Source organism: Myotis lucifugus, unplaced genomic scaffold, assembly GCF_000147115.1.
Source record: "Myotis lucifugus unplaced genomic scaffold, Myoluc2.0 scaffold_64, whole genome shotgun sequence".
In the NCBI taxonomy this organism is placed as follows: domain Eukaryota; kingdom Metazoa; phylum Chordata; class Mammalia; order Chiroptera; family Vespertilionidae; genus Myotis; species Myotis lucifugus.
Window position 1 is genome coordinate 4,329,548 of NW_005871112.1, and position 27,046 is coordinate 4,356,593.

A 27,046-nucleotide genomic window follows, 5' to 3' on the forward strand; every position below is an offset into this window, starting at 1 on the left:
TGAAAGTGAGAAGCTAGGGAAGTATAAGGCCAAGGTGTTAAAAGGCTCAATGTGAATTTTCAATCATTGAAGCTGAAAAATAGTGAGAGTAGACTGTAAATATATTAGCAAGGTGCTAAAATAGTCATAAAAAAGGAGGAAAGTATCTTCATTGTCAACAACTCCTAGTAACAAGAACCAAGGAAAGATGATATAAGTTGACAGTGGAAATGTCAATAGTCAGATTATTTAGTGAAGCTACAGGATATTTAGAAATGGAAGAAGAGTAAAAGGAAAACACTGCAGTCATGGTCCAATGTGACTAGCCATGGGCTCTAGACAAGTTACAGAACTTCTTTGAATGCCAGTTTTCTTGTCCTTGAAACTTGAGAGAATAAAGCACTTCGCAGTTATGAGTTAAGGGAAATCCTATGTCACCCTATCCCTTCCATGCTGGACCTATGACCATATCTGCTACTAAACATGTTTCCCTGGAAGGCAGATGGAGAGCTGAAAATGCCTCATAAGATCTTTATTCCCTAAACATAGTGGTTGCTTAAAAATAAATTATATAAACTTATAATTAAATAAGTTTTATTTAAGAATAAAAGAAAAGATCTATATTTCCATTATCATCTTTTAACTTACTTATTTTTACAAATACAAAAGAAAATGTACAAACCATAGAGATATAAGTTATGTTTGATTATATCCAAAGGTACAAGCACATATAGCAGATTCCAATAAATACAAATAAATTTCAAAGCCCTTCTATTTGTTGACTCGCTATCAGGGAGCTCTACTTCACACTTGACTGAAAAGAAATGGAAAACCATCTGTTACTGGCATATTAGCCTTGCACCTTAGCTCCCCTGAGGTGAGCTGATGTGGGTGGCACATTTCAATAACTAGCACCTTCTTGCTATTGATAAAACCCTCACACTTAACTTTGACAGTTTTTCATCTTTGACTTATACTGCAATTTCCTCCTTTTTCTCCTCCCTTGTCTCAACTGTTCTCCCCTGCAATCAGTCTGAAGTGTCTTGGAAAAAAAAATATATTTTCCTCCCTAATGCTTATCTGCTCTGGCTATAAATTCCATCTCTGGCTTCCCACTGATTCTCAAGTTGCCATCTCACCTTGAAATGACTCCTTCAGTTGCTCCAAACTCATATCATTTCTCCCACTCTGATCATATTTTGGTTCCAACAACTTCTTGTCACTTAGTATCCAAAAGTATAAATTTCTCTTAAAGCCTCTGTGTGTCTATTCATTCAGTCTTACTCAGATCTTCAAATATTGAAAGCTTTTAGCTAATAATCTAAAAAGGCTTTGTAAAGAACACTCTTTAGTTTATTTTCACTGAATTCCCATAATCACAACCTCCATTTATTTGGCAATGGTTTTTTAAAATGTTTATTAATAATAAAAATTGGGGAAAAATGTTGAGACTAATACCAATTGAAAAGCAACAAATGTGGAGGTATTATGAGTGTTTATTAAGCAATCCGGTTTAGAGAATAAGGCAACGGTGGACTCTACATCACCGTGTATGTAGGTTCTTTTTCTACAGGCCATAGTTAGGAGGTTTGGTGTCTGTTAGATAGACGTGAGCAGGGCATGGATGATGGGCCAAGTATAGAAGCTCACCAGGGCAGAAAGTCCTGGATGCCTAGCAATGGGCAAAACTAGGAAAACAAGAACCTTGTCCCCAAGAACCTACCCTCTCCTATCATATCACTGGTCATATGGTTTGGACCTCTGATCTTTCAGATCGCTGGTCGGGAGGTTTAGACCCCCCTGACCCTTCCGTCCCTAAAGATAACATCTAGGCTTCAGTTGTATTTCAGTTCCAGGCCCAGAAAAGCAGCAAAACCAGATCAGTGACAGCGTGGCTGCCTCAGGACCAGCTACATTGACTAATGACCCCTGCTGGCACCAACCAATCAGTGGAGACCAGGAGCCTGAGAGAGCACACCTGGAAAGCTGATGCATATTCTCTTAAGACCCTCCCCTGAGACCTCCCCTAAGTTTTCCACCTGCAAGAGATAGATAAATATGCTCAGGACAAAGGACCCAGTGCATGCTCTCCCTCTAAGGAGCATGCCCCTGCCATTCCCTTCCCCCTCTCCTTTCCCCACAGACATTGTATCCCCTAACCTCAAAGGACCCCATGAGACTTGCAACCAGGGAAGCAATGGGCAGCAACAGTTCATCCTGGGCTGACCTCCTGACCCTGTTTCCAAGGCCCCCTTTTCTCTGACTTCCCAGTGAGCCAAGGCAGCCCAGCCTGGGCTCTCCTGTTGCTTCTATGCCCTTCCTTGTTTCACTCTCGTAAGTATACTTTTGCTGCCACCATGGACCCAATACCCTTTGACTCAGTGCTGTGTAGCCCTTCACTTCAGATATCCCCACCCCCACTCCCTTTTCCTTAAATAAATTCAATTTTTCTTTATTCACCTTCTGAGATTGCTATTTAGCCAACCTGTGCACCACCGACTTTAATTTTTCAGTGTCAAAATGAGAGGTGATTAAAAGAAATTACATAAGGAATGACTCTACACGTATGCTTGAGGAAAATACTACTACTACTACTACTAATGATAATGCTGATAATAGATAAAAGTAAAGAACAGGGTAGTTTTTTGGGTTTGGTTTTGTTAGTCCTCACCTGAGGATATTTTTTCCATTGATTTTTAGAGTGAGTAGAAGGGAGGGGGAGAGAGACCCATCGATTGGCATGCGCCCAGACTAGCATCAAGCTTACAACTGAGGTACGGGTCCTTTACCAGAATCAAACCCAGGACCCTTCAGTCCAGGCGATGCTTTATCCACTGAGACAAACCAGCTATGGCAAGAACAGAGTAGTTTGTGTTCAAATGTTCTGTGTTCCATTATATTAAAAGCTACTTTTAAACTACCTGGAGGAAACATACCGTTGGCAGTGTTTCCAGTTATTAACAAGTGAGTTTATTTACCTTCTCTTGCACTTACTGTCTCATTCTCTATGATTCTCAAAAATACTTTGCAAAACAGCTGGTTGGTGTTAGGAGTAAAATCTCTAACCACGAATCAGAATAAGACTAACTTTTCCAGACACACATAAAATCCATGATCTTAACTTTATTCTATTGAGAACTTTGGAAAGTAGGTTGGGACAAATGACAGGGTGAGGGGTGCTTAAGTGCCAGGTTCATGAAGTTTACACTTCATTCTGAAGAGTATGTAATATATTTATTCATGATTAGCAAGCAAAGGAATGGCATGATCAGAGCCTTGTTTTAGGAAGACCAAGTAGACAAAGACATTTCCCATTGGTAAGACAAAAGAATGTTAGAATAAACTCAAAAAGAACCCATGAAACCAGAGAGAAAGGGGAAGAGGAAGCTCTTTTTATGAGTAAATTGAATGGGATTTGGCTACTGGTTGATTCACTATAAGAGGCAAGAAAGAAAGAGCTAAAGCTGTTAGCAGTTTTGAATCTTGTAATCAATGTGTGTAAAGACACAATAACTGATATGTAGAAGACAGAAGATGGAATAAATTTACTGTTTTGGTTTATCTGTTCCTTTTATCTCATTTAGAACTTTGATTTGGAGGGAAGCCTAAAAGGTAATTTTAAATGATGGGTTGGAGATAAAAAGAAAGTTAATAATTAGAATCACCTGCATAAAGCCAGTAGATAAAGCCCTGAAATGGAGGAAATTATAAAATGTATATAGAATAAAAAAGATCAGAAAGAAAATCTTTCAGAGGCAGGGGAAAAAGAACTCAGATTTAAAAAAAAAAAAGAACAAAGAAAAGGAACTACAAACAAGGAAGAAGAGAAGGGAGAGATAAAGGGAACAAAAGGAAAGAAAGAAGGAAGGAAGGATTTTAGACTAATAGAGCTGGAAGTTATAGAGAAGATATTTGAAAACCAAAGCAGGAAAATATCTTTGCTAAGACTACATCTAGTCAGTGGAAGGTTTATTTACTTTTGTTTTTTGTTTTGATGGGGTGTTAACAGTAGCATTTATCTCTTGGCAATTTATTTGATTTGTTTATGAATACATATATTCGTCAGCATTAGGGAAGTGAATTACAACTAGACATCTGCTGTTATCAGCATAGCTCTGCTTAATTTTAAACAAACCCATTGGTGTGAGTCTTTTTTTTTTTTCTTCTTTTAAAAATGACTTGCTGTACTGACCGAGAAAAGAATGGATGTATGTATGTGCATCAGGGTGTTATTTTTATTTTTTTCATCTTTTTTTTTTTAGTTATTGATTAAGGTATTACATATGTGTCCTTATCCCCCCGTTGCCTCCTCCAACCCCCACTCACGCCCTCACCCTCCTGGTGTCTGTGTCCATTTGTTAGGCTTATATGCATGCATACAAGTCCTTTGGTTGATCTCTCCCCCTAGCCCCCACCCTTTTTGGTTTTGATTTTTAAATATATTTTTATTGCTTTGAGAGAGGAAGGGAGAGGGAGAGAGATAGAAACATCAATGATGAGAGAGAATCATTGATCAGCTGCCTCCTGCACACCCCTTACTGGGGATCTTAGCCCACAACCCACGCATGTGCCCTTGACCTGAATCGAACACGGGAACCTTCAGTCCGCAGGCCAACACTCTATTCACTGAGCCAAAGCGGCTAGGGCGAGTCTATTTACTTTTGAATCAGTGCTCTCTTTTTTAGGCCTATCAGTGGTCTTACTATTCATATGTTCATATTTATTATGAGGGATTCACATTATGTAATTCCTGGTTCCTAAGTGTTCTACATGAATAGAATAATTTGGGTTGAAAATGATCTTGATATATAAATAGACAATAGAGTCCCATTTTCCCTACAAATGTGGAAGCAGATGAGAGGAAACACAACAGTTACTACTTTGAAGATTCCAGAGGATTAATAGAGAGGGGAGAAAATAAGAATTAGAGATACTAGACAACTTGATTTCTAACCTGGTTTCAGGAGGAAAACCAGAATAACTGCACTATGAAAAGAACTCCAAGTTCTAATTTCATGAGATAGCAGTGGAGGACTTTTCTCTCTTCTACAAAATCCAAATAACATTGTAAAAAAGAATACTTGGCAACTTCCTCATCTAAAAACTATCACAACAAAACAATTTGGTCTAATCAAATACCTGATTAATAGGATTAAAAAAGCAAAGGTGTGTCAGGTTTCATTATAAATTTTATAATTAACTTATGTTACATATTCTGAATGTATGAATCCTCAATATTTTCTCCAAAACATTAGATTTTCAGTATTAAAATGCTACTGATTTGTAGTTGCACCTGAAATCCATGGCTCAAATTAAAACCTTCCTAATCCACATTGATCTTTGAAACTGCATATTAAGATATTTAGAGAATAAGTGATATTTAGAGAATAAGTGATATTTTAAGGGTATTTTATAAATGCCCTTTAAAAGTTGTTATCAAATGTTAATATCACCTTCTTCAGTGCTTTACACTTGGGAGGCAATTGATAAATATTGGCTTTAATGATGACATCATAACTGTGATGGTTAATTTGATGTGTCACCTTGACTGGTCTCAGGGTGCCCAGATTAAACATTATTTCTGCATGTGTCTGTGAAGGTGCTTTCAGATTAGGTTAGCACTTGAATCAGTGGACTCAGTAGACTGCCCTCCCCAATGTGAGTGGGCATCACCTAATCCACTGAGGGCCTGAACTGGGATGTGTCATCTCTTCTGCTCTCAAGACTGAGATTCATACCACCTCTGGTTCTCAGGCCTTTGAACTCACACTGGGTATACCTGAGTCTCCAGCTTGAGAGAGCAGATAGTGGGCCTTCTCAGCCTCCATAATCATGGAACCAATTCCTCATAACAAATATCTTTATGTACTGAGATCGATATAGATATATTGATGATATATCTCCTATTAGTTCTGTTTCTCTAGAGAACCCCGACTAATGCAATGCCTGAATCAGGGTTGTTGTTAACAACATCAATAGTCTCTTTTGTAGCTTAATCATACTTTGATACATGAATTAAATGACTGTAATAGAATGCAATTAATAAAAGGAGGAAGCAGATATGAAAAACTCATGAAAACATTATAAAAATCCTGTTTTATCTCCCTTATATTATCAAATATATTAATGTTCTTCATATGTCATAGTGTTTTGTCTAAAAAAGATATATATCTTCTAATCCTATAGATACATATCACAGTGTCCTCCTATATCATAACAGAAATTCAACATTTGAATCAGGTAGATTCCACCCAAAACATGATCCTAGTATATTTTTCAATATAATGCAACATATACTTCAATGAAATTATAACACTCTGAATGAATACTGATAAACTATTAAACAAATGATAATTAAACAATATGAATTGAACACAAATAATAATATAATAGAAATATATGATCAAGAGATGAAATCCAACAAAATTGAACTTTAAGGAGCCACTATAAAATATATTCTAAAAATTTCCATTAGCAACCCAGATGTTTCCCCATTCAAAGTTATTTTTGGTGAGAAAAATCAATGTCATGATGACTAGAATTCTGGCATATTGGTAGTATCTAATCTAATAAAAGAGAAACATGCAGATTGACCGCACCTCCGCTATGCCCAAGCCATGCCCATCAGCCAATCAGAGCGACTATATGCAAATTAACCCAACCAAGATGGCAGCCGGCAGCCATGGAGCTGGAGCAAGCAGGAGGCTTGGTTGTCCGGGCGATGGAGGAAGCCAAGCTTACCACCTGCCCTGGCCGGCTGTGGCCTCCACGCAAGGCAACAAAGTTTCAATTATAGAAGATAAATAGACCCCTGATACCTGCTTCCAGCCAGCCTCCACTGGGAGCTTGGGTGGCTGGGGGCCGTGGCCAGCCTGCAAATAGCCATCAGCCCCTCACCCAGGCTGGCCACACCCTCATGGGGCGAGGGTCCCCGCTGGGGGGCTTGGCCAGCCTGCAAACAGCCATCAGCCCCTCACCCAGACTAGCCAGGCACCCCAGCAGGACCCCCCACCTTGAAGGGGTTGTGGCAAGCCTGAAAACAGCCCTCAGCCCCTCACCCAGGCAGGCCAGGCACCCCAGTGCAGGGACCCACACTCTGAAGGGACTGTGGCCAGCCTGCAAACAACCATCAGCCCCTCACCCAGGCTGTCCAGGCACCCCAGCAGGACCTCCCACCCTGATCCAGGACACCCTTTCAGGGTAAAAACCAGGCCAGCCCTCACCCATGCACCAGACCTCTATCCTATATAATAAAAGGGTAATATGCAAATTGACCCTAACAGCAGAATGACTGGGAATAACTGGTCACTATGACACACACTGACCACCAGGGGCAGACGCTCAATGCAGGAACTGCCCCCTGGTTGTCAGTGCGCTCCCACAGGGGGAGCTCTGCTCAGCCACAAGCCAGGCTGATGGCTGCCAGTACAGCGGTGGTGGTGGGAGCCTCTCCTGCCTCCTCAGCAGCACTAAGGATGTCCGACTGCAGCTTAGGCCTGCTCCTCACTGGCAAGTGGACATCCCCCGAGGGCTCCCGGGCTGCCAGAGGGATGTCTGACTGCCAGCTTAAGCCCATTCCCCTGGGGAGTGCACCTAAGCCAGCAGGTGGTCATCCCCCGAGGGGTCCCAGACTGCAAGAAGGCACAGGCCAGGCTGAGGGACTCCCCCGAGTGCACAAATTTTTGTGCCTCTAGTATTATTATAAAAGCTTTTGCTAAGTTTGTATTCAGGGAAATAAAAAAATAAGCAATGTTAGAATATAACACTCTAAAAACTATGGAATAATCACTATTCAAATAAAACATATGCTACTTAGAAGTTCAAGGTACAAATAATTCCATAAGCCAGCTATGGGAAAAATATAGCAGTGATAACCATAACACCGCTTTTAAAACACTAGAACATTCTTGTTTTGCAACAGGAATATTATAATAGGTTATAAATTATTAAGGCTCTATGAAGCACTTCCTTTAAATATAACTTATCCATAGGAGAATTCTAAATTTGTACAAGGTGCCCAGTTCCTGGGGAAAAAGCAAATAAAACAATGTTAAAGTTACATAGGGAAGAAAACACCTACTGTCTCCACTTTGCAAGGGCTAGAGATATGTTTACGCTGTAATTAGCAAAGAGTAAATAAACTTTTTAAAAAGTGTTTATTTGAGAAAGTAACTAAAATAGGGGGAGGCATCAGTAATACCTTCAACAATAAAGATGAAAAATTTTTAAAGTGTTTGCTTGGAGCCACAGAATGTCTGGCTTTGGGAGACCGGTTTCTCTTTGTCTTTCCTTTTCATTTTCCAGAAGTTGCATCTGCATCTGCATTTCTGTAGTTATCTTCATACGGGTTGCCACTCTAATTCATTTTATATTTAAAATTAGAGGAGAAGAAGAGGAGGAGAAAAGGAGGACGGGGAAAAGCAGAAATAGTTCTCCAATCTTGTATTTGGCCCACAGAGAGCAAGAGCTTGATTCTGCATCACTATTCTTGCACACCTGCAAATTAAACCACCAGAGGGAGCTTCTGCATTTCAGTCCTATTCACAATCATTAATTAAACTTAATGCGGGTCCATTCAAATCATTTCGCTTGGGACTCCTAGAGGAAAAGCCAACTTGAAGGCTGAAGTGAAAAATGTTTAGCTCTATGGAATATTCATAAAAATCCACTTTTTAATGTAAAACTACTAGACTGGTGTTGCAGTGCCAATGTGATCAAATGAGAAAAGGAAAAGCAGCCCAGAATTGTGAACTAGTTTATTCTGAGTTGTCTTATAGTCAAGAGTAGGGGGAGACTAAAAATTGACCAAGGTAATCAATTATTTCTCATCTTTCTCTTTCTGCTCTTCCCTTTCTTACTTCTTTCTTCCCTCCCCCCTTTCCCTCCTTCCCTCCATCCTTTTACTTTTTTTCCTTCCTTCTTATCTTCCTTATTTTCAATTATTTCCACATTAGTTTAGAAAGTTGCCAAGACTAAAAGTCAAAATGTGTATTTTAGTCCTTGTTTTTAACTACAGATAGCAATGTCAATCAATAAATTGAGCACCTGTTGTTTGAAGGACATGATTCTAAGATATGGGAATGCAATGAACCCACTGATATATAGATCAGGGAAAACTAAAAATAGAAGATTAAATATATTATGTCTTAAAGCAGTGGTTCTCAACCTTCCTAATGCCTCGACCCTTTAATACAGTTCCTCATGTTGTGGTGACCCCCAATTTCATTGTTACAAATTGAACATAATTAAAGCATAGTGATTAATCACAAAAACAATATGTAATTATATATGTGTTTTCCCATGGTCTTAGGCGACCCCTGTAAAAGGGTCGTTCGACCCCCAAAGGGGTCGTGACCCACAGGTTGAGAACCGCTGTCTTAAAGAATGTTATTCAGTTAAAAATAGATAACTGACTACAATGGGTGGAATGAGCAGTTTTTGAGGATGGAGAACCAGTGAATTCAGGAATGACTTCTGGTAATTTTAGGCTGAAGCATCTGGGTAAATAGAAGTGTCATTACGTGAGATAGAGAAGAATGAATTTGGGAAGAAAAATAAAAGTCTCTTTGGAAATGTTTGGCTTTTATGAGTATGACTATGAGTAATGCAAGAAAAGTTATCCAGTAGGTTAGAAGTTATATGAGCTGAAGATCAAGGGTGAGGTCAGGCAAGATACATAAATGTGGTTGTCAACATGTACTTGGAAATGGGTGCAGGTGAAGGAGAGAGCTGAAGACTGGTAGATGGTCACTCCAACATTTACAAGTGGAGACAAAGAGAAGTTGAAAAAGATTCTGTGAAGGAGTTTTCAGAGAAGAGGAATCTTATGAGAGTGAACTATCTCAAAATACGAATGAAGATGGTGTTTTTTAAAAAGGGAAATGATCAAATATATCCAAAGTGACTGACAAAAATTATCTTATGAGAAATAAGACTTGTGAAAGTGTAGTTTATGTGGAGAAGTATGGCACAAAGCACAGTGATTGGTGGAAGTACATGAGATAAAAAGAAATAAGAAAGCAAAGACTGAAAGTACACAAATCTTCCACAGCGTTTTGTAGTAAAGGAGAGCAAATTTATGAGGCAGAACCTAGAGAAGGCATGGAGTCAAGTCAGTTTTGTTTTGTTTTATGACAGTAGCTATTACAACACAATTGCATGTTTAATGGCAGAGATCCTGTTTCAGATCATTTGATCCAAGAGGGTTCTATTATAAAATAAGTGAGATATTTTTCAAGGTGTGTGAGTGCCACCATGGAGAAGTCATTTAAATAAATAACCCGAACTTCTGCAATTATCCATGGCTAATGAGAATTACGTTCACATGCATTGCAGAAGCTAGATCCTGGTAAGGAGAGAAATAAGGGAAGAGAGTAAATATGTGGAAAATTTCCATAATATAAAATAATTTTTGGATAAGAAATATAAGAATAAGTAAGCTGGAATGGTAGGAAGTGTGAAATGCATATTTCAGAGATGGTGCAAGTACTGGTGATAAGCTTTAAGCAAATATTTATAAGCTCTGTTCATCTCTTGACTTTGGAAAAATAGACATACTTAGTGCAGCAGTGGGAATTTTGTAAAAATCTCTATGTACATATGTTTTTTTTCTCTTTAAAGAAGTTTCTCTATAAAGAAATTTTTATTGATAAGGGCAATAAAATCTAGAATTAGAACACACTTGCCAAGTCTATAATTTCTTGTCTTTAAGGATTTTATAACCTAGTTAGGGAAGATTTCCAATGACAAAAATAAATTGATAAAGTTAACTTGAATACAGTATAAGCAATGTCTCTGTAGGGAGTAAGCTATGTGTCAAAAAATATTATAAGCAGTAAGTTGCATAGGAGCCTGCAGAAAAATCACTTGGAACCAGAGGCAACAGAGAAGGTTTTAGACAAACTCTGAATCATTGGTAAAAAGGAAAAAAAAAAAAGGAATACTACCCTGAGGCTGATGGGGCTGATGCGATGGGGATGGAATAGAATTCTAAACAACAGATATTAACTTGGTTATACTAAGCAAATTTTGATTCGATTCTGTTTTTCAATATGGTCTCTAGGGGGATGGAATTCATTTTTCCTTATGTGATCATTGAGCTTTATGATATTTTAAACCCCGTGAGTTAGACAGTATAATATTCTACGAACTACAGGGTTCTGTTACAAAAAGAGAAGGGCCACCCAGCCAGTACAATTCCATATTCAGGTGGTGCAAAACCACAGGGAAGGAAAGAGAAGCAACTTGAAATCAAGTTTAAGAATAGGGGTCATTCTCAGCAGGCGTGGCTCAGTGGTTGAGCATCGACCTAGGAACCAGGAGGTCACGGTTCAATTCTGGTCAAGGCACAAGCCCAGTTTGCAGCTTGATCCCCAGTGTGAGACATGCAGAAAGCATCCAATCAATGATTCTCTCTTATTAATGTTTCTCTCTCCCTCTCCTTCTCACTTCCTCTCTAAAATCAATAAAAATATATTTTTTTAAAAAAAGAATAGGGGCTATTGAAAGGCTAAATAATACCCCTAGAGACACAAAACTTGACCATTTCATTATTGAGGGAATAAGAATCCTACTTGTAAAAGTAAATACTTTTCAAGGGAATAATTAAATAAAAATTTAAAAGAATAAATGAATATGGCCACATTTTCACCACTTTTTTCAAAGCTGAAAATGTCTAAAGATGCTCTAGAAATGTCATCAGCTAGAGGTTTAAAAAGTTCAAAACAAGCTATTCTTCTTTCATCAGGTCCCAAGCATTCCTGTTTTACTTCTCCCCTCCACTCACGGACATTCCTATCGCCCTAGCAGTGATGGCGATGGCGAACCTTTTGAGCTCGGCGGGTCAGCATTTTGAAAACCCTAACTTAACTCTGGTGCCGTGTCACATATAGAAATTTTTTTATATTTGCAACCATAGTAAAACAAAGACTTTTATTTTTGATATTTATTTTATATATTTAAATGCCATTTAACAAAGAAAAATCAACCAAAAAAATGAGTTCGCCTGTCACCTCTGACACACGTGTCATAGGTTCACCATCACTGCCCTAGAGTGAGCTTTCATCAGCTCTTCCTTGGAAAGATGCAAGAGCTTCCTTCTTGACATTCCTTCCAACACTCTCCCAACTCTAGTCCTCTCCCTCCCCCTCCCAGACTGACCTTCCTAAAGCACAGTTCCCACCATACTGCTTCTCTAATCCAAAGCCTTCTTGGTTCCTCCCATTCCCTAATGAGCACAAGCAAGTATTTCATGGGAATTTACAGCTGAATCTTGACATTTCCCAGCACTCCCCTTCAAACACTATGTGCTTTAACTAAACTGCATTACTTATAGTATCTAAAGTTGCCCTGTATTTAAAAAAAAATGTACTCTTCTTCTTGCCTAAATGTTATCATCATTCAAAGTTCCGTTAAAATATCACCTATGAAATTAAGGCAACTTTGATCTCTGTGCAGGACCATACCCCAAATTTTGTAAGTTATATGTAGATGTACCAAGATTTGTTTTCAATGTTTATTATTTTTGTTCTGCCTTTATTTCTAATAATCACATTTGATAAGTGGGATTTTTGACTGGGCTTAAGATAAATGTAGATGTAATATTAATACTGCCAGGGTATTTATCTACATAAAAGTTGAAATGGAAGCATTTTGTGCATTCATTAAGAGACTCATAGATTATCACAATTGTCTTGCTGTGCTCTCATGGAGATATGAAATGTTAGTAATTTAAGATTCAATGAAAAATTATAAATGCCCGAAATTAAATCTAATTCCATGTATTAATCAAGAAGTTTCTACTGTGAAGTTAGGAAGTCATTTCAGTTCAACAAACATTTCCAGATACTTTATTAGGCACTGGGGTTATAAAGACATGAAAAAGATTCAGTAAATTCCCAGACAAGCTTCCAGTTTTCTGATTGAGGTACACATTGTGGAAGAATATTCAGGTTCCCATGGAGTAGAAGGGAAAGGGTGAAGTACTTTAATCTGAAACATGAATGTAGGAAAAGATGGGTCAAGAAAAGGGAAATAATATGGATAAGTGAAATCTAATGTTATCACAGCACAGAGGACCTTAGACACCATGACAAGGAATTTAGACACAAATAAGTCCAAGGTGGAGCAGAGAAGTCAATTTGGAGACAATTCAATAGTCTAGGAAATGCAGTCAAAAGGCCAGATTTACTGTAGACTCGTGGAGGAACTCATATGTCCATCAAGACAATTTGTTAGACTCTAGGTATACCGTGATGAACACAATGGATGGTCTCGGCCCTCTGGCACATACAATTCTATATAAAATATAAACAAATAATCAAATAACTGCATGTATGCAAGATGCTGTAATGGAAAAGGTATAATGTTACTGGCATATATAACAAAGTTAGCTCACCTTCCCTACAGAGGCCAGGGAATGCGTCCCTGGGTGAGTAGTATTTAAGATGAGACCAAAATGAAAGAAGAGCGGCATTGGAATTGTCTAGATAAGGTTTGCGGGGTGGGGGGGAAGGAAGGGGGAGGAGGGGGGACAACATAGTTGAAGCTTAGTTCCAGAAAAATGTAACTGACAAGAATTAAGAGAGAGGACCACATGCTAATGGAATCAAGAGAACTCCAGAACAACTAGAGCAAATAATTATTCAAAGCGGTGTGAGTAGTAAAGAGCAGAAGTGCAAAGCTCTAAAGGTTAATATAAAGGTGTTTAGATTTTATTCTAAGGCCAATAGGAAGTCGCTATTGCATCATAGTAACTTTATAAGCATAATCTATTTTATAGCCCAGAAGAATTATTCTGACTTCTGTGTGGAGAATAGACTAGATGTGCTAAAATGGTTATGAAAAGTGAGTTAGCCTACTGTAAATTCCAATGGGACAGCTGCATACCCAGTTGGATATACCCAATGTCTAGCCTGGTACACTGCAAGCACTCAATACAATTTTATTAAATGTTTGATAAATGAATGAGATTATCTTCCTAATCATTTTCATCTGAACTGGAAATGTCGTGAATGAGCAAAACGGTTTTTCAAGGTGTAAAAATTTACTATCTGTGAGGAAAACAACACTTTTAATACAAGCGGCAAATCTGTCTCTGAAAGAAGTTGCAGCACTGATGATAAAATATCTCTAAAGACATTTTTAGTGTGTCCTTTGGATGACAATGAGAAGACACATTGTCTCTTTGAGTTCCCAAAGCCTCAAGAAGCATATGTCAACTAAAGAATAAAGCGATAAATGAACATGATTCACTGGAATATACTGGCTTACCATTTGTATGAGTCAATTTTCAAAATTATACATTATACCTTCTTATAACAGCTTTATTGTTATACAATTCATGTACCATCAAATTCACTCTTTTGAAATGTGAAGTTTAGTGAATGGTATTATGTTGAGAGAAATGTATAACCCTCACCACAATGCAATTTTACAATATTTTTATCACTTCCCTTCACAAAAATAATCCTATAGGCATTAGCAGGAATTTCCACATTCCCCCATGCCCCAGTCTCCTGATAACCACTAATGTGCTTTCTGTCTCAATGGATTTGCTATTCTGGACATTTCATGTGAACAGAATCATATAATATGTGGTCTTTTATGACTTTTTCCACATACCATAATGTTTGCAAGTTCCAAACATATTGTAGCATGTATCAGTAACTCATTCCTGTTTTATTGCCCAATAATATTCCATTGTTTGGCTAAAAATGATTTCATTTATCCAGCCATCAGTTGAGGAACACAGGTCATTTCTACTTTTTGGCTATTATAAATAAAGCTGCCATGAATATTTATATTTTTTTGTATTAAATTATCTTGGATATATAACTTGGTCTGGAATCGCTGGTCATATGGTAACTCTATATTTAACTTTATGTGGAATTACCAAACTGTTTTCCAAATGGCTGCAACATTTTACAATCCCTTCAGCAATTCATGAATGTTCAAATGTATCTACAGCCTCAGCAAGGCTTGTTATTTTCAATTGTTTTTTATATTGTAACCATCCTAGGTGGTGTGAAGTGGTATCCTACTGTCTTGGGATTTTGATTTGCATGACTAATGATGTAGAAAATCTTTTCTAGTGACTAATGATGGAGAACATCTTTTCATATGTTTTAGTAGCTATTTGTACACCTCTTTGAAGAATGTCTATTTAATCCTTTGCCCATTTTCATTGGGTTACTTTTTGTTGATGTGTTACCTAATTGTATTAATTAGTGCCTCCATGTAAACTTGAGCTTGGAGAGTGGAATCCCTGGCAGGAGTGTCTTATTTCTGATTTTAAAGCAAATGCTTCCAGTAATTTCACTGTGCTCTTGGAATTATAGAATACTGCTAACATTTTTCAGTTTTCTATTTCTATGATGTTTTATTTTTAATTTGTGTATTTGTAACTACAGAAGCAGCTCAAACTGGTCCTTTCCAGTTTCCAATGGGATCCAGTTGTTCAGACACAACAGACCAACCCTGCAAGTCATGCATCTGGAGTGTTTTCAGAAGAGAGAACTTTGACCTCCAGCTGCACCTGAAACTAAAGACTCACCCTTCTCGTGAAACCAAAGGCCTGAGACATGACCAGAACTTTGGTACCAAAACCCTTTCAGAGGGGAAAGGTCCTTTATGCAGGAATACCCAGGGCTGAAGCCCCTTACTACAAACAGCCAAATTCCAAAGTCCTCCGATGTTTCCACATACTCTGCCCTGAACCCTGAACCATGGAGGCAGATTTGGGCTTTCTCCTCATCCCCTACTTTTTCTCTGTACCCAGACTACCTATAGGGTACAGAGAAAAGGTATATTAATATAAAGTATACTTCTTCATTTCTTGTTTGTTTAATATTTCTTTATTTTTCTGTTTTTTTGTTGCCCTGTATTCATCCTCTGAGAACAGCCGTCTACTTATCTGTTGACATATTTAGGTCAGTTGACCCCACTCCTGGCTCCAGGGTGGGAATATGACCCAAGAGTGGTCATGGAGTCTACAGATGCCCCAGGGAGAAGAGAAGGCCCCAACCAGAGAAATGAGCAAGAGCTTAGGGCATTGTGAGTAATGAAAAATAAATCCTATTTTTATTTGCTAAACTGGAAGATGATGAGTTTAGATGTTTTATTTGCTTGTTACCACTTGGTGACAGCCTGCCTCAGAAACAAACCAACATAGATAAAAGCTTCACTGAGAAGTAAAGAAGAATCAAGAATCCTGATAAAGCCCTAACTAGTTTGGCTTAGTGGATAGAGCATCGGCCTGCGGACTAAAAGGTCCCAGGTTCGATTCCAGTCAAGGGCATGTACCTTGGTTGCAGGCACATCCCCAGTAGGAGGTGAGCAGGAGGCAGCTGATCGATGTTTCTTTCCCATCAATGTTTCTAATTCTCTATCCCTCTCCCTTCCTCTCTGTAAGAAATCAATAAAATATATTTTTAAAAAAAGAATCCTGATAACATTTATGAAGAATTAGGTCAGGTCAGACATTCAGTTATCTGTACCACGTGATTTTTTATTTATTTTTATTTTTTAATATGTTAATTGAATTTTTAGAAAGCATAAGTGAGAGGGAGAGAGAGAAACATCAATGTAAGAGCGAGAAACATCAATGTGAGAGTGAAACACCAAAACGGCTACCTTCAATATGCCTCCCACCGGTGATCAAGTTGGATGGAGCCCACATCCCGTGCATGTGCCCTGACAAGGAATCAAACTGGCAACCTTTCAGTCCACAGGATGACGCCCAACCAACTGAGCCACACTGGCAAGGGCCCATTTAACTTTTTAGTTATATGGTCTAATAGTCACCCCCTTCCTTAGGAGAGTTTAAATGAATTTGAGTTTCTGCCACTTCCTTCCAAAAAATACTATCCATTAGAGCAATAATTTCTCTAGTGCCTTTTTCCCCTCAATGTATTAGGTCTAAGTATAATTTTCAAAAAAATAATAATAAATACGACTCTGAAACTAACCTATAATGAGCAGTTGTGAAAGATTTGTTCAATTTGTACAATTCAATGAGGGAATAAGCAGCACAATGAAGCCATTTGAAAGGTGAATACCAGAGATTAGCATTATAGTCAGTAACAAAGGAACACTGGAATATTATTCCAATGTTTGATGTAAAATATAAAATTAATATTTTTAGGTAAATAAAATGGTAACTTTGCTGTTTTCTCAGTCAGACAAAATTAATTCAATAGGACAAAAATTACTTGTAAGTTAACATCTAACTTTACAGAACACCATATAGCCCTTATAGTAAGTACAATAAGTAAAAAAGAAGAAAAAAAAACATACTGAGAGATAACTCAGGTGGTTTCCTCTATTAAATCATTGAAAGAGTAATGTTTTACCTTCTTTTAATTCTTTGGATAATTTTATCAATACTTACTACTTTATTGAGGGGAGTTATAACTACATAATTTTTAGCACAATGGTAAATTGTTGTTTGAGCCCTCCTCTATCCAGTTGGAGGATAAAGGTTTCCTATCCCTAGATCAAAACCTGGAGGTCACCTTAACTTATTTCATTAGCATAATATCCTCGAGGTCCATGCTGATGGTTGTCAAGAGGGTAAGGGATTAGATGGTTGGGTAAAAAAAGGTAAAGGTTAAGAAGTACAAGTACAAATTGTTAGTTACAAAATAATTAGGGATATAAAGTACAACATAGGGAAAATAGTCAATATTATAGTAACTATGTATATAGTGCCAGGTGGGTACTTGAAATATGAGGGGAATCACTATGTATCATGTATAATTATCTAACCACTATGCTGTATGCCTGAAACTACTAAAAATAATATTGAATGTAAACTGTAATTGAAACATTTAATTTAATTTAAAATCCTGGAGGTCACCTTGAAATGGGCATCTCCTTCTCTAACTGTGATATCCAGCATCAAGCACCTATTATTGGTTGATGGAATGAGGTGGTACCTTCTTCAAATCAGACTATCCATAGGGTACAGAGAAAAAGAGCTCAAAGGTCACTGAAGAGTTTAGTCCATATATTAATACTGACCCTCTCCCGTCCTAACATGCACCCTTCCTGGGTTTCTGTTTCTATCATGATTTACATTTCCCTTGGGTAATGTTGCAGCAATTGCAGCACCAATTGCAAGAGTGCCTCATCTGCTTATTCTAGTCTCCAAATAAACACAGAGAGTAGCTGAAAATGGAATAAGAAATGAGCAAGCCTCCATTTTTAAAAATTGGGGGTTCTGCGAAATAAGCCAGTCAGAGAAAGATAAATATCACATGATCTCACTCATTTGTGGAATATAATGAACCACATAAACTAATGAACAAAAACAGATCCAGAGACAGAGAAGCATTGATCAGACCATCAAACCCAGAAGGAAGGTAAGGGAGGGTGGGGGTAAGGGGTAGAGATCAACCAAAGGACTTGTATGCATGCATATAAGCCTAACCAATGGACACAGACACCAGGGAGGTGAGGACATGAGTGGGGATGGGGGTGGGGGGGCAATGGGGGGATAAGGACACATATGTAATACCTTAATCAATAAAGAAAAAAAAAGTTGGAGGCTCTACCTATTTCAAAGGGTAGCTGCTGAAGAGTTAATGTCAGCCCTTGTGGTCCATGCAGGCCTTGTGAGCACAGTCAAAGGGGAAAAATGTGAATGGAGTGGAAGATCTCATGGTTAGAATGAACATTCTTGAATTGTGAAGACTTTAAAAATTCTTCCTTAGTTGACAAATGTGAAATTATAGAAGTGAGCAGAAACCCTACCCAAGGCTTATTACACTGCCTCTTGCCCTTCCCACACACATTCAAGGTCAGCTCGACACAAACCAAGGGGATATAAGAGTCAGTCTACTCTGATCACTGTGGGCTAGATTAGGTCTCCAAGGCCACAAAATGGAAAGCTTATTGAAGAAAAAATGGATCAACCCTGGCCAGCCCTGCTCAGTGGTTAGAGTGTTGGTCTGTGAATTGAAGAACCTCTGTGGTTAGATCCCGGTAAAGGATAAATACCTGGGTTGCAGGTTCAATCCCTGGCCCAGTCCAGGCCCATGTGGGAGACAGGAAGCAGGGAGGCAACCAATCAATCTGCCTCTCTCAAATTGATCTCTCTCTCTCTCTCTCTCTTTCTCTCTCTCTCTCTCTCCATCTCGCTCTCCCCCTCCCTCTCTTTCACTCTCTCTAAAAATCAATAGGAAAAATATCCTCAGGTGAGGATCAGTGGCCAGTGTTGGGGCTTCCAAATGTCCATTAAGGAACTTCCCAAATAACAAAAATTAGATGTGGAAAGACATTTCCCTGCTTATTCTTGGGGTAGTCAGGAAAAGCCACTGGTGATGAGCCATGACTATTGACTTTGTGGAGAAAGGTGTGGGGAAGGTTGAGAGGCTCTGTTGTCTTGTCATTCCTATCACCTGCACTGAGGTGTGCTCTGCACTGGAGAGGTTCTGGGAAGAATTATCTGTGCAAAGCGACGTGGCCTGTGATGGCCACCGAGTCATGGCAAATGAGATAAGCCATCCATGGAGCCATGATGCTCTGTGTAATGCTGATTCTGGCAGCTCCGTGACCATCACCAAGGGTTGTGCCAAGGGAGTTTAGCCCAGGCCTAGCTCCCAAAGGAATGCTGTGAGAGATGGTGGTTTTTATAATCAGAGTGAGAGATTTCGTGTTTTAAAACTTTTTTAAAAATATATCTGTATTGATTTCAGAGAGGAAGGGAGAGGAAGAGAGAGATAGAAACATCAATGATGAGAGAGAACCATTGATCAGCTGCCTCTTGCACACCCCACACAGGGGATTGAGCCCACAACCTGGGTATGTTCCCTGACTGGGAATCAAACCATGACCTCCTGGTTCATAGGTCAACATTCAACCACGGAGCCACGCTGACCAGGCAACAATAGTCTTTTGATGAATGCTAATGGCTGAAAGTTTTAAGAGAATGGATTAAGTAACAAATATAGACATCTTATATACTTAACATTCTGGCCAAAGAAGGCCAAAGATAAACTCTAAAATGGTATACCTGAGACCTTTTGAGAGTTTGTTGAAAGGCAGGACCAAGGTAAGGGCAAGCAAAACTGATTTTTATTTAAAAACAATTTTTTGTGTGAATAAAAATATTTTGTTGTTTTTTTATTATATATATTTTTTCTTTAATAATTAAGGTATTACATATGTGTCCTTCTCCCCCCACTGCGCCCCCACTCATGCCCTCGCCCCCCCCCCCCCGTGTCTGTGTCCATTGCTTATGCTTATATGCATGCATACAAGTCCTTTGGTTGATCTCTTCCCCTTACCCCCACCCTCCCCTCCCTTCCCTCTGAGGTTTGATGGTCTGATCAATGCTTCTTTGTCTCTGGATCTGTTTTTGTTCATCAGTTTATGTTGTTCGTGAGGAGAAACAAAGAACTAGCCTCTGGATCATTTGTCCCTCTAAGTGAAAAACATCAAATTGATGCCCAGCCAGTGTGGCTTGGTGGTTGAGAATTGGCCCATGAACCAGGAGGTCATAGTTAAATTCCCTGATAGGACACATGCCTGCATGTGCGCTCGATCCCTAGTGGAGGGCATTCAGGAGGCAGCTAATCTATGTTTATCTCTCATCATTTCACTCTCCCTTCCTCTCTATAAAAATCAATAAAATATATATTTTAAAAAAACATAAAATTGTTGAGAATTTTTGCCACTTTTTAAAGACAGTTTAGAGACCTTAAATAAACTATACTGAAGCCAAATTGAGAACTTACTATAAGTAAATGTGAAGACTGTGAATAAAAAACTGGAAAGCTATAGTTTATTAATTGGACCTATAGAAAGCTTGAAAAGAAAAAAATTCTAACTATATAAAAGTTTAGCTGATTGCTGACATTACAAGCAAGATTAACTCCTTAGAAGACTTATCCAACAAATTCAACATCAAGTAGCTACCAAAATAGCCTTCAAAAACCATCAGAAACATGGAGAACTGCTTCAGACAGCATTGACAAGCTGTGGAGGACAATTCCATTCTTCAGAGAAGCATAAAGCTGCTTTCATGTGAATCTTAAAAATGGAAGATAAGGGTGTGCAAAACGACTAAAGAGAGAAAAAAATCAAAATCCTGCCTGGAGAGTGAGTTCCTAGCAGTAGAGAGATCAAACCTGTAGGTGAACTCCTGCTATAAACGAGCCATTGGGCTGCTATTCCTGGGGAAAACAACACGGATTGTGGAAATATGGAACTGGACAATCGAATGTGTCAGAAATAGAGGCCTCTTAATTGATGAATCTAAAGGATTTTTGATTTATGCAAATAAACTAAATATCAATTTACAAACTCTTGAAGAAAAAAAAGACAGCACATATACCAAAACAAACTGCAGAAGCTAAAATCAGTGCACTTAAAAATCATTTGAAAAATTTCCAACCAAGAAAGCTTTGTTGCATTCAGAACACACCCAGGTAGAAAGGGAGAGGCAAAATCTCCAACAGAAATACCACTGAACTTCATCAAGAAAAAAAATTATCCAATTTAGAGAAAATTTGCCCCATTCAAGGTGGAGGAGAATTATTTCAAACCATATCAGTAATGCATACAAACAGCTACATATTATAAAATTTAATCAAAATTATTTCATGAAATTTTAAAAGAATCACTAGGTATTATTAAATCTTTCTTAGTCCCAGGACACAAAAGCTCATGTTATGGAGATAATAGATCTCTTAGCTCAGAGAAACCTCAATAACTTCAAGCAAATGCATACATAACACAAAAATTGAGAAATAACTTAAAGTTCCTGAAAACTATCCTCCCATTCCTTATTTTAAAAAATAGTGCATTTGGCACAGAACTGAGGCCACAACCAGGTATCCTCCAGACACCAGACTGAGAGAAGACGAACATCTGGCTGCAATGGTGAGGGAATGAAAAGATCCAGGCCTAGTATCCACTGTGTGTCAACCCCCATGATCCCTCCAATCTGGCTGACCCCATCCCGAATCAGCAGGTCTTCCAGGAGAGCAAGACAGAGCTATGTGGTTCAATGAGTTATTTTACAAAGAAAGCATATATCGAAGAATTGAATAAAATAGGAGTGAATAGTCTAGATAGAAGATATAAGGCCAAGTGGCAGAATAATTGTTTTCCTATATCTGAAGTCCAAGATGGCTAAGACTAATTCCCCTTCTTCAAAGCATTACATTCTAGAGTACCACACATGGCAGTTTAGGGTGCAGACAGTCATTCACCATAAAGATGAACCTTCCAATGATAGCTGTCCACAAACCTGATGGGTCACTGTTCTGGGAGATCTTGGTCCAGATTCCCCTTTATAAGCCTTCACACTTTCATAGATATTTAACAAATTCCCTCCCGTAGGAAATTAGGCAGAAAGAATTATGATTATCAGTAATTATTATCAAGCAATTAATATTACAGTATTTCTCAGCAAGATAAAATCACAAATTAGTCATGTAATGTTTTCAAAGTCTTATAAAACATTTATTCAAAAACAATGCAAGCTTGTTATTTAATGTGTCCCTCATAACATTTAGACATCTCTCATGAGGCTCATGGGTCTTGATTTGGCCCTGACCACAGCCAATCATTGCCAATCATTTCAGTCTCAGGAGAGGTTATCAAAGGGCCAAATAACCCCCCTCCCCATAATCCACATTTGCAGGAGGCAAATTTCCAAAAAAGATGAAGGATTTGGATCTCATCAGGCATGTGTTTCTCTAATGGTTTAAACAAAAGATACATTTGATTTTCTCAAGAAATTGAGAACATTTTTTTCTAGTTGAAATTCATCCGACAGAAATATATCAGGTACCTCTATGGATTCCTTAAAGTGGAAATATGTATTTACTGAGATTAGACTTGGAAGTACTAGATCTCAGAGATTGCTTTGGGAATGTGAGAAAGTCATTATTTGCTGGCTTTCCAGTAATTTATTTTGAATTTGTTAAATTCATTGATGTGTGACTGCCTATCAAAGCTTGATAAATAGCTTATAAATCACTTTAGAGTTGGCAGAAATAAATATTAACGAGTCAATTTTCAAGGAATTTAAAGTCAGTTTCTCCTCCTTCTGTCACCGTAAGTTAAAAAGCGAATCTCAGTTGTTTCATTTAGAAAAGAATCTACAACTGTTTTGGTAATAATTGATTTTTATCAGGATAGTCACAGGAATATTTATGATATGAAATCAAACTATTTACTTAAAAGAAAAGACTGCTCTTTGTAAATCCACCTTGGACTTTCATATGACAAGAGTTTTGTGTGGAACTTATTTATAAAACACAAGCACAGCGATGACTGTAATCATTTGAGACTAAAGTAACCCTCTTCACTGAGGTTTGCTCCGGGCTGACCTCAGAAAAGGGAAAGAACAACGTGAATCTTGTGAGGCTGCCAGGATTTTATTACATAATCATGTGCTTAAAACCAACAAACTTTATGTATTTGGCTCATCTCTGAGTTCTAAAAGATCAGACAGCTGATATGGAGTGGCTGCCTACCTGTTCCGATAATTTCTGTCCGTCCAGGTGGGCCTGCATCACAGCATCATTCACAAGCAAGTGGAAGTTCAGGAGCACGTGTTCAATGTCATACGTTCCATGCATGGCATCTGACAGCTCTTCCAAGGACCGGATGTACGCCTGCCAGTGTGGATTCAGCTCCGCCATGTGCGCCAAGCAGCCTCTCACGACGTTGAGGCAGTACCCCATGCACGGTTTACTGAGCGTCAGGCCCTGGCAGTGAGGGCAGTACTGCATCCTCAGGAGGGCCCGGCCACACTCCCTGGAGAAGAGCAGGTGGTCTGTGGTATTGATGACTTCAATGCCCAGATTCAGTGCCTGCAGAAACGTGCGGCTGGGCAGCAGCGACCTCCCCATCTGCCCCATTACTCTTTGGGGGATATTACCAAATGGACTAATGTCCCGGCGAGCCATCCGGATGCATTCCGAGTACTCCAAGGAACTGTCAGTCACAGCAGGGTTAATGAGATGATTGTAGACTAGAGGGAAAAGACTGTCAAAGAATCTGTTCACAAATTCTTCAGGATTAACATCCGCACCAAATAGATAGAGCCCCACATCCGTGAAGAACTCCTGAACTGAAGCAGCAGCCTCTAAGGCCATGTTCCTGTAGGTGTTGCAGAAAAGTATGCTGGTGTAATTCTCTGCTTGTCTGATGAGTGTTTCAAGGGTTTCTGTAACGAAAGCAGAGGCAAAGGATGGAAAAGCTTAGTATTCATTTTATAACTCTTTGTCCATCTGCTCCAGACAGTGAATGAGCTTAATGCACTGAAACTATCCTAAAGATCTAAATGAGAACGCTCAGCCTACAAACCCAATTTAGTTTCCGAAAGATGATGTCTGGTCAACACACAGCACACTTGTTTTACAGAAATATTTTCCTAGAATCAAACACATTTTAAAAAAGAATAGAAATAAAAAAGAATTTACATGTATGTTATTTTATGCCTTAGTCATTCATAAGCCAATAATGATAGGAAAATGGTATCACTGAGAAAATACTTTTTGATCATGAGTTCATTGTTTATCAAATATAGTGATATTAATTACTTGATTCAACATGTACCGTATTTTTATATTTTTTTCTCAGAATGAAAACTAGTAGATTATGTACTAGTTACTCCTAAGAGAGGCTAAGCTCCCAAAGGAAAGTCTGACAATCCTTGGACCTCCTAGCATGTTCAAATTTAAAAGAAAGTAAAAAATTTTATAATTAAACCCCTAAATTGTCAAACCTTATTTACACAGTGGGAAAGTCGTGGGCAGTATTAATTGATAAAAATAAATAATTGTATGACCACCTTCTCCACTATCTTCTGTTGTTTTTAATCATCTTATCTTCAAAGACTTTATTGTGGGACATTTTATTTTATTACTAAGTAATGCTTCCAAATAAATTTTGCTGCAGAAAGAACAGAGAATAATTCATCCACAAATTAAGGGAGGTTGTAGTAATCAGCAAGTAGATGTTATACTTCAAAATAATAGCTTTAGGTAGCAGTTCACCACTGGTAATTACATTTTATAATTATCCTAAATATGATACATATCAATATAATATGTAATTAATTATAAAATACACCAATAAAATTATCTTCCATAACTTTAATCTCAGTTATTTTTCATTAGGTCATAAAAGACCACACAATAACTGTAACCCAACCTTTGAATCCTAAATAATGAAGAGGTAATATGCAAATTAACTGCCACGCCCTCACACAAGATGGCCACCCCCATGTGGTCACAAGATGGCCAGCAGGGGAGGGAAGTTGGGGGCAACTGGGCCGGCAGAGGAGGGTAGTTAGGGGTGACCAGGCTGGCAGGGGAGGGCAGTTGGGGACAATCAGCCTGGCAGGGGAGTAGTTAGGCATCAATCAGGCCAGCAGGGGAATGGTCAGGGGGCAGTCAGACTGGCAGGCAGAAGCAGTTAGGGGCAATCAGGCAGGCAGGCAGGTGAGCGGTTGGGAGCCAGCAGTCCCAGATTGTGAGAGGGATGTCCAACTGCCAGTTTAGGCCTGCCAGACATCCCTCTAGGGATCCCAGATTGGAGAGGATGCAGGCTGGGCTGAGGGACACCCCCACCCTGTGCATGAATTTTGTGCACAAGACCTCTAGTCTATATTATAAAAGGTTTGTGGCCCTAACGCCGAGACAACCAAAGACTGATGTGGGTGGATGGGGTTGCGTGATTTCACACGTTGGGCTTCTAGTATATTATAAAAAGAGATGAAAAATTATAAAATAAAATTAAATAATAGAAAGCAGAGGTGCAGGGAGAGCTGGTGAAATGGAACTGTGTCATGAATTTGCCATAGTATCCTAAAAGAAGCTAACCACTTTCATAAAATAAGCTTTCATAAGATAAGATACAATATCATGTACCCTAATTCTGTTCTGAGACTGATTCATGTTGGGTTCCAGGCTTCAGTGTGATATATCAAGGTACATGCTATTGTGTTCTCTTAAAATCCATAATCTCCAATGTGATAATATTTGGAAGTGGGACCTTTGGGAGGTGATTAGGTGATGAGGGTGGGGCCCTCAGGAATGGGATTAGTGCCCTTTTAAAAGAGGTTTCAGAGCACTCCCTTGCCCTTTCTGCCAGGTGAGGACACAAAGAGAAAACAGCTGTGTATGAACCAGAAAGGGGACTCTCACCAGATAATGAATCTATGTGCACCTTGATCTTGGTCTTCCCACCCTCCAGAATTCTGAGATAAACTTGTCTTGTTTATAAAACTACCTAGTTTATGATATTCTGTTGCAGCAGCTGGGACTAAGAGAGAGATTTTACCTTGCAATCAAAGGCAACAGTTTTTAAAGGCTGTTGCAACTCTGATGAAACTGGAGTACTAGGAACTCTAGATTGTTAACCAGGCAGGGCTCATGCATTACCTGTGCATCTCCAGGGCCCACTATAGTATAAACTGCATTCTCAATCTCAATTAAAATGTGAAAGGATGAAATAGGATGGTAACTGAAGGCTTCAACTGAAATTAGCTGCTCTGCCAAGTAAGAGAGAATTAACACCAGGTTTTCCTGACTGGCCTGACCATCTGGGCTGCCTGATGAAAATACCAATGGCCAGGTCTCTGCACTGTGGATTCTAACTAAGTAGGCCTGCCTTGGTCCAGGAATCTATATTTAACAAGCAACAATAAAAACAAGAGGGTGGAATTATTTTGACTTGGCCACAAATGGGATTGCATCAAAATAAAAATTTCTGCACAGCAAAAGAAACCATCAACAAAATAAAAAGGGATCCTACTCAATGGGAGTACATATTTGCCAATGATACATCTGATAAAGGGTTAATTTCCAAAATACATAAAGAACTCATACAACTCAACAAAATGAAGACAAATAATCCATTTAAAAAATTGGCCAAGGACCTGAATGGACACTTCTCTAAAGAGGACATAAAGAAGGCCTAGAGACAAATGAAAGAAATACTCAAAGTCACTAATCATCAGAGAGATGCAAATTAAAATGACAATGAGATATCACCTCATACTTGCCAGAATGGCTATCACTCATATATCAACAAAAAAAAAAGT

General features: G+C 38.6%; 1 protein-coding gene across 1 annotated transcript in view; it reads right to left on the minus strand.

The window, feature by feature from the left end:
• Positions 1-27,046, minus strand: part of GPC5 (glypican 5) — a 588,333-nt gene that overhangs the window by 350,850 nt on the left and 210,437 nt on the right. The window contains exon 3 of the mRNA XM_023754707.1: positions 23,469-24,163. Within this exon, the coding sequence (XP_023610475.1) occupies positions 23,469-24,163 (695 nt within the window). The remainder of the gene's footprint in view (positions 1-23,468; positions 24,164-27,046) is intronic.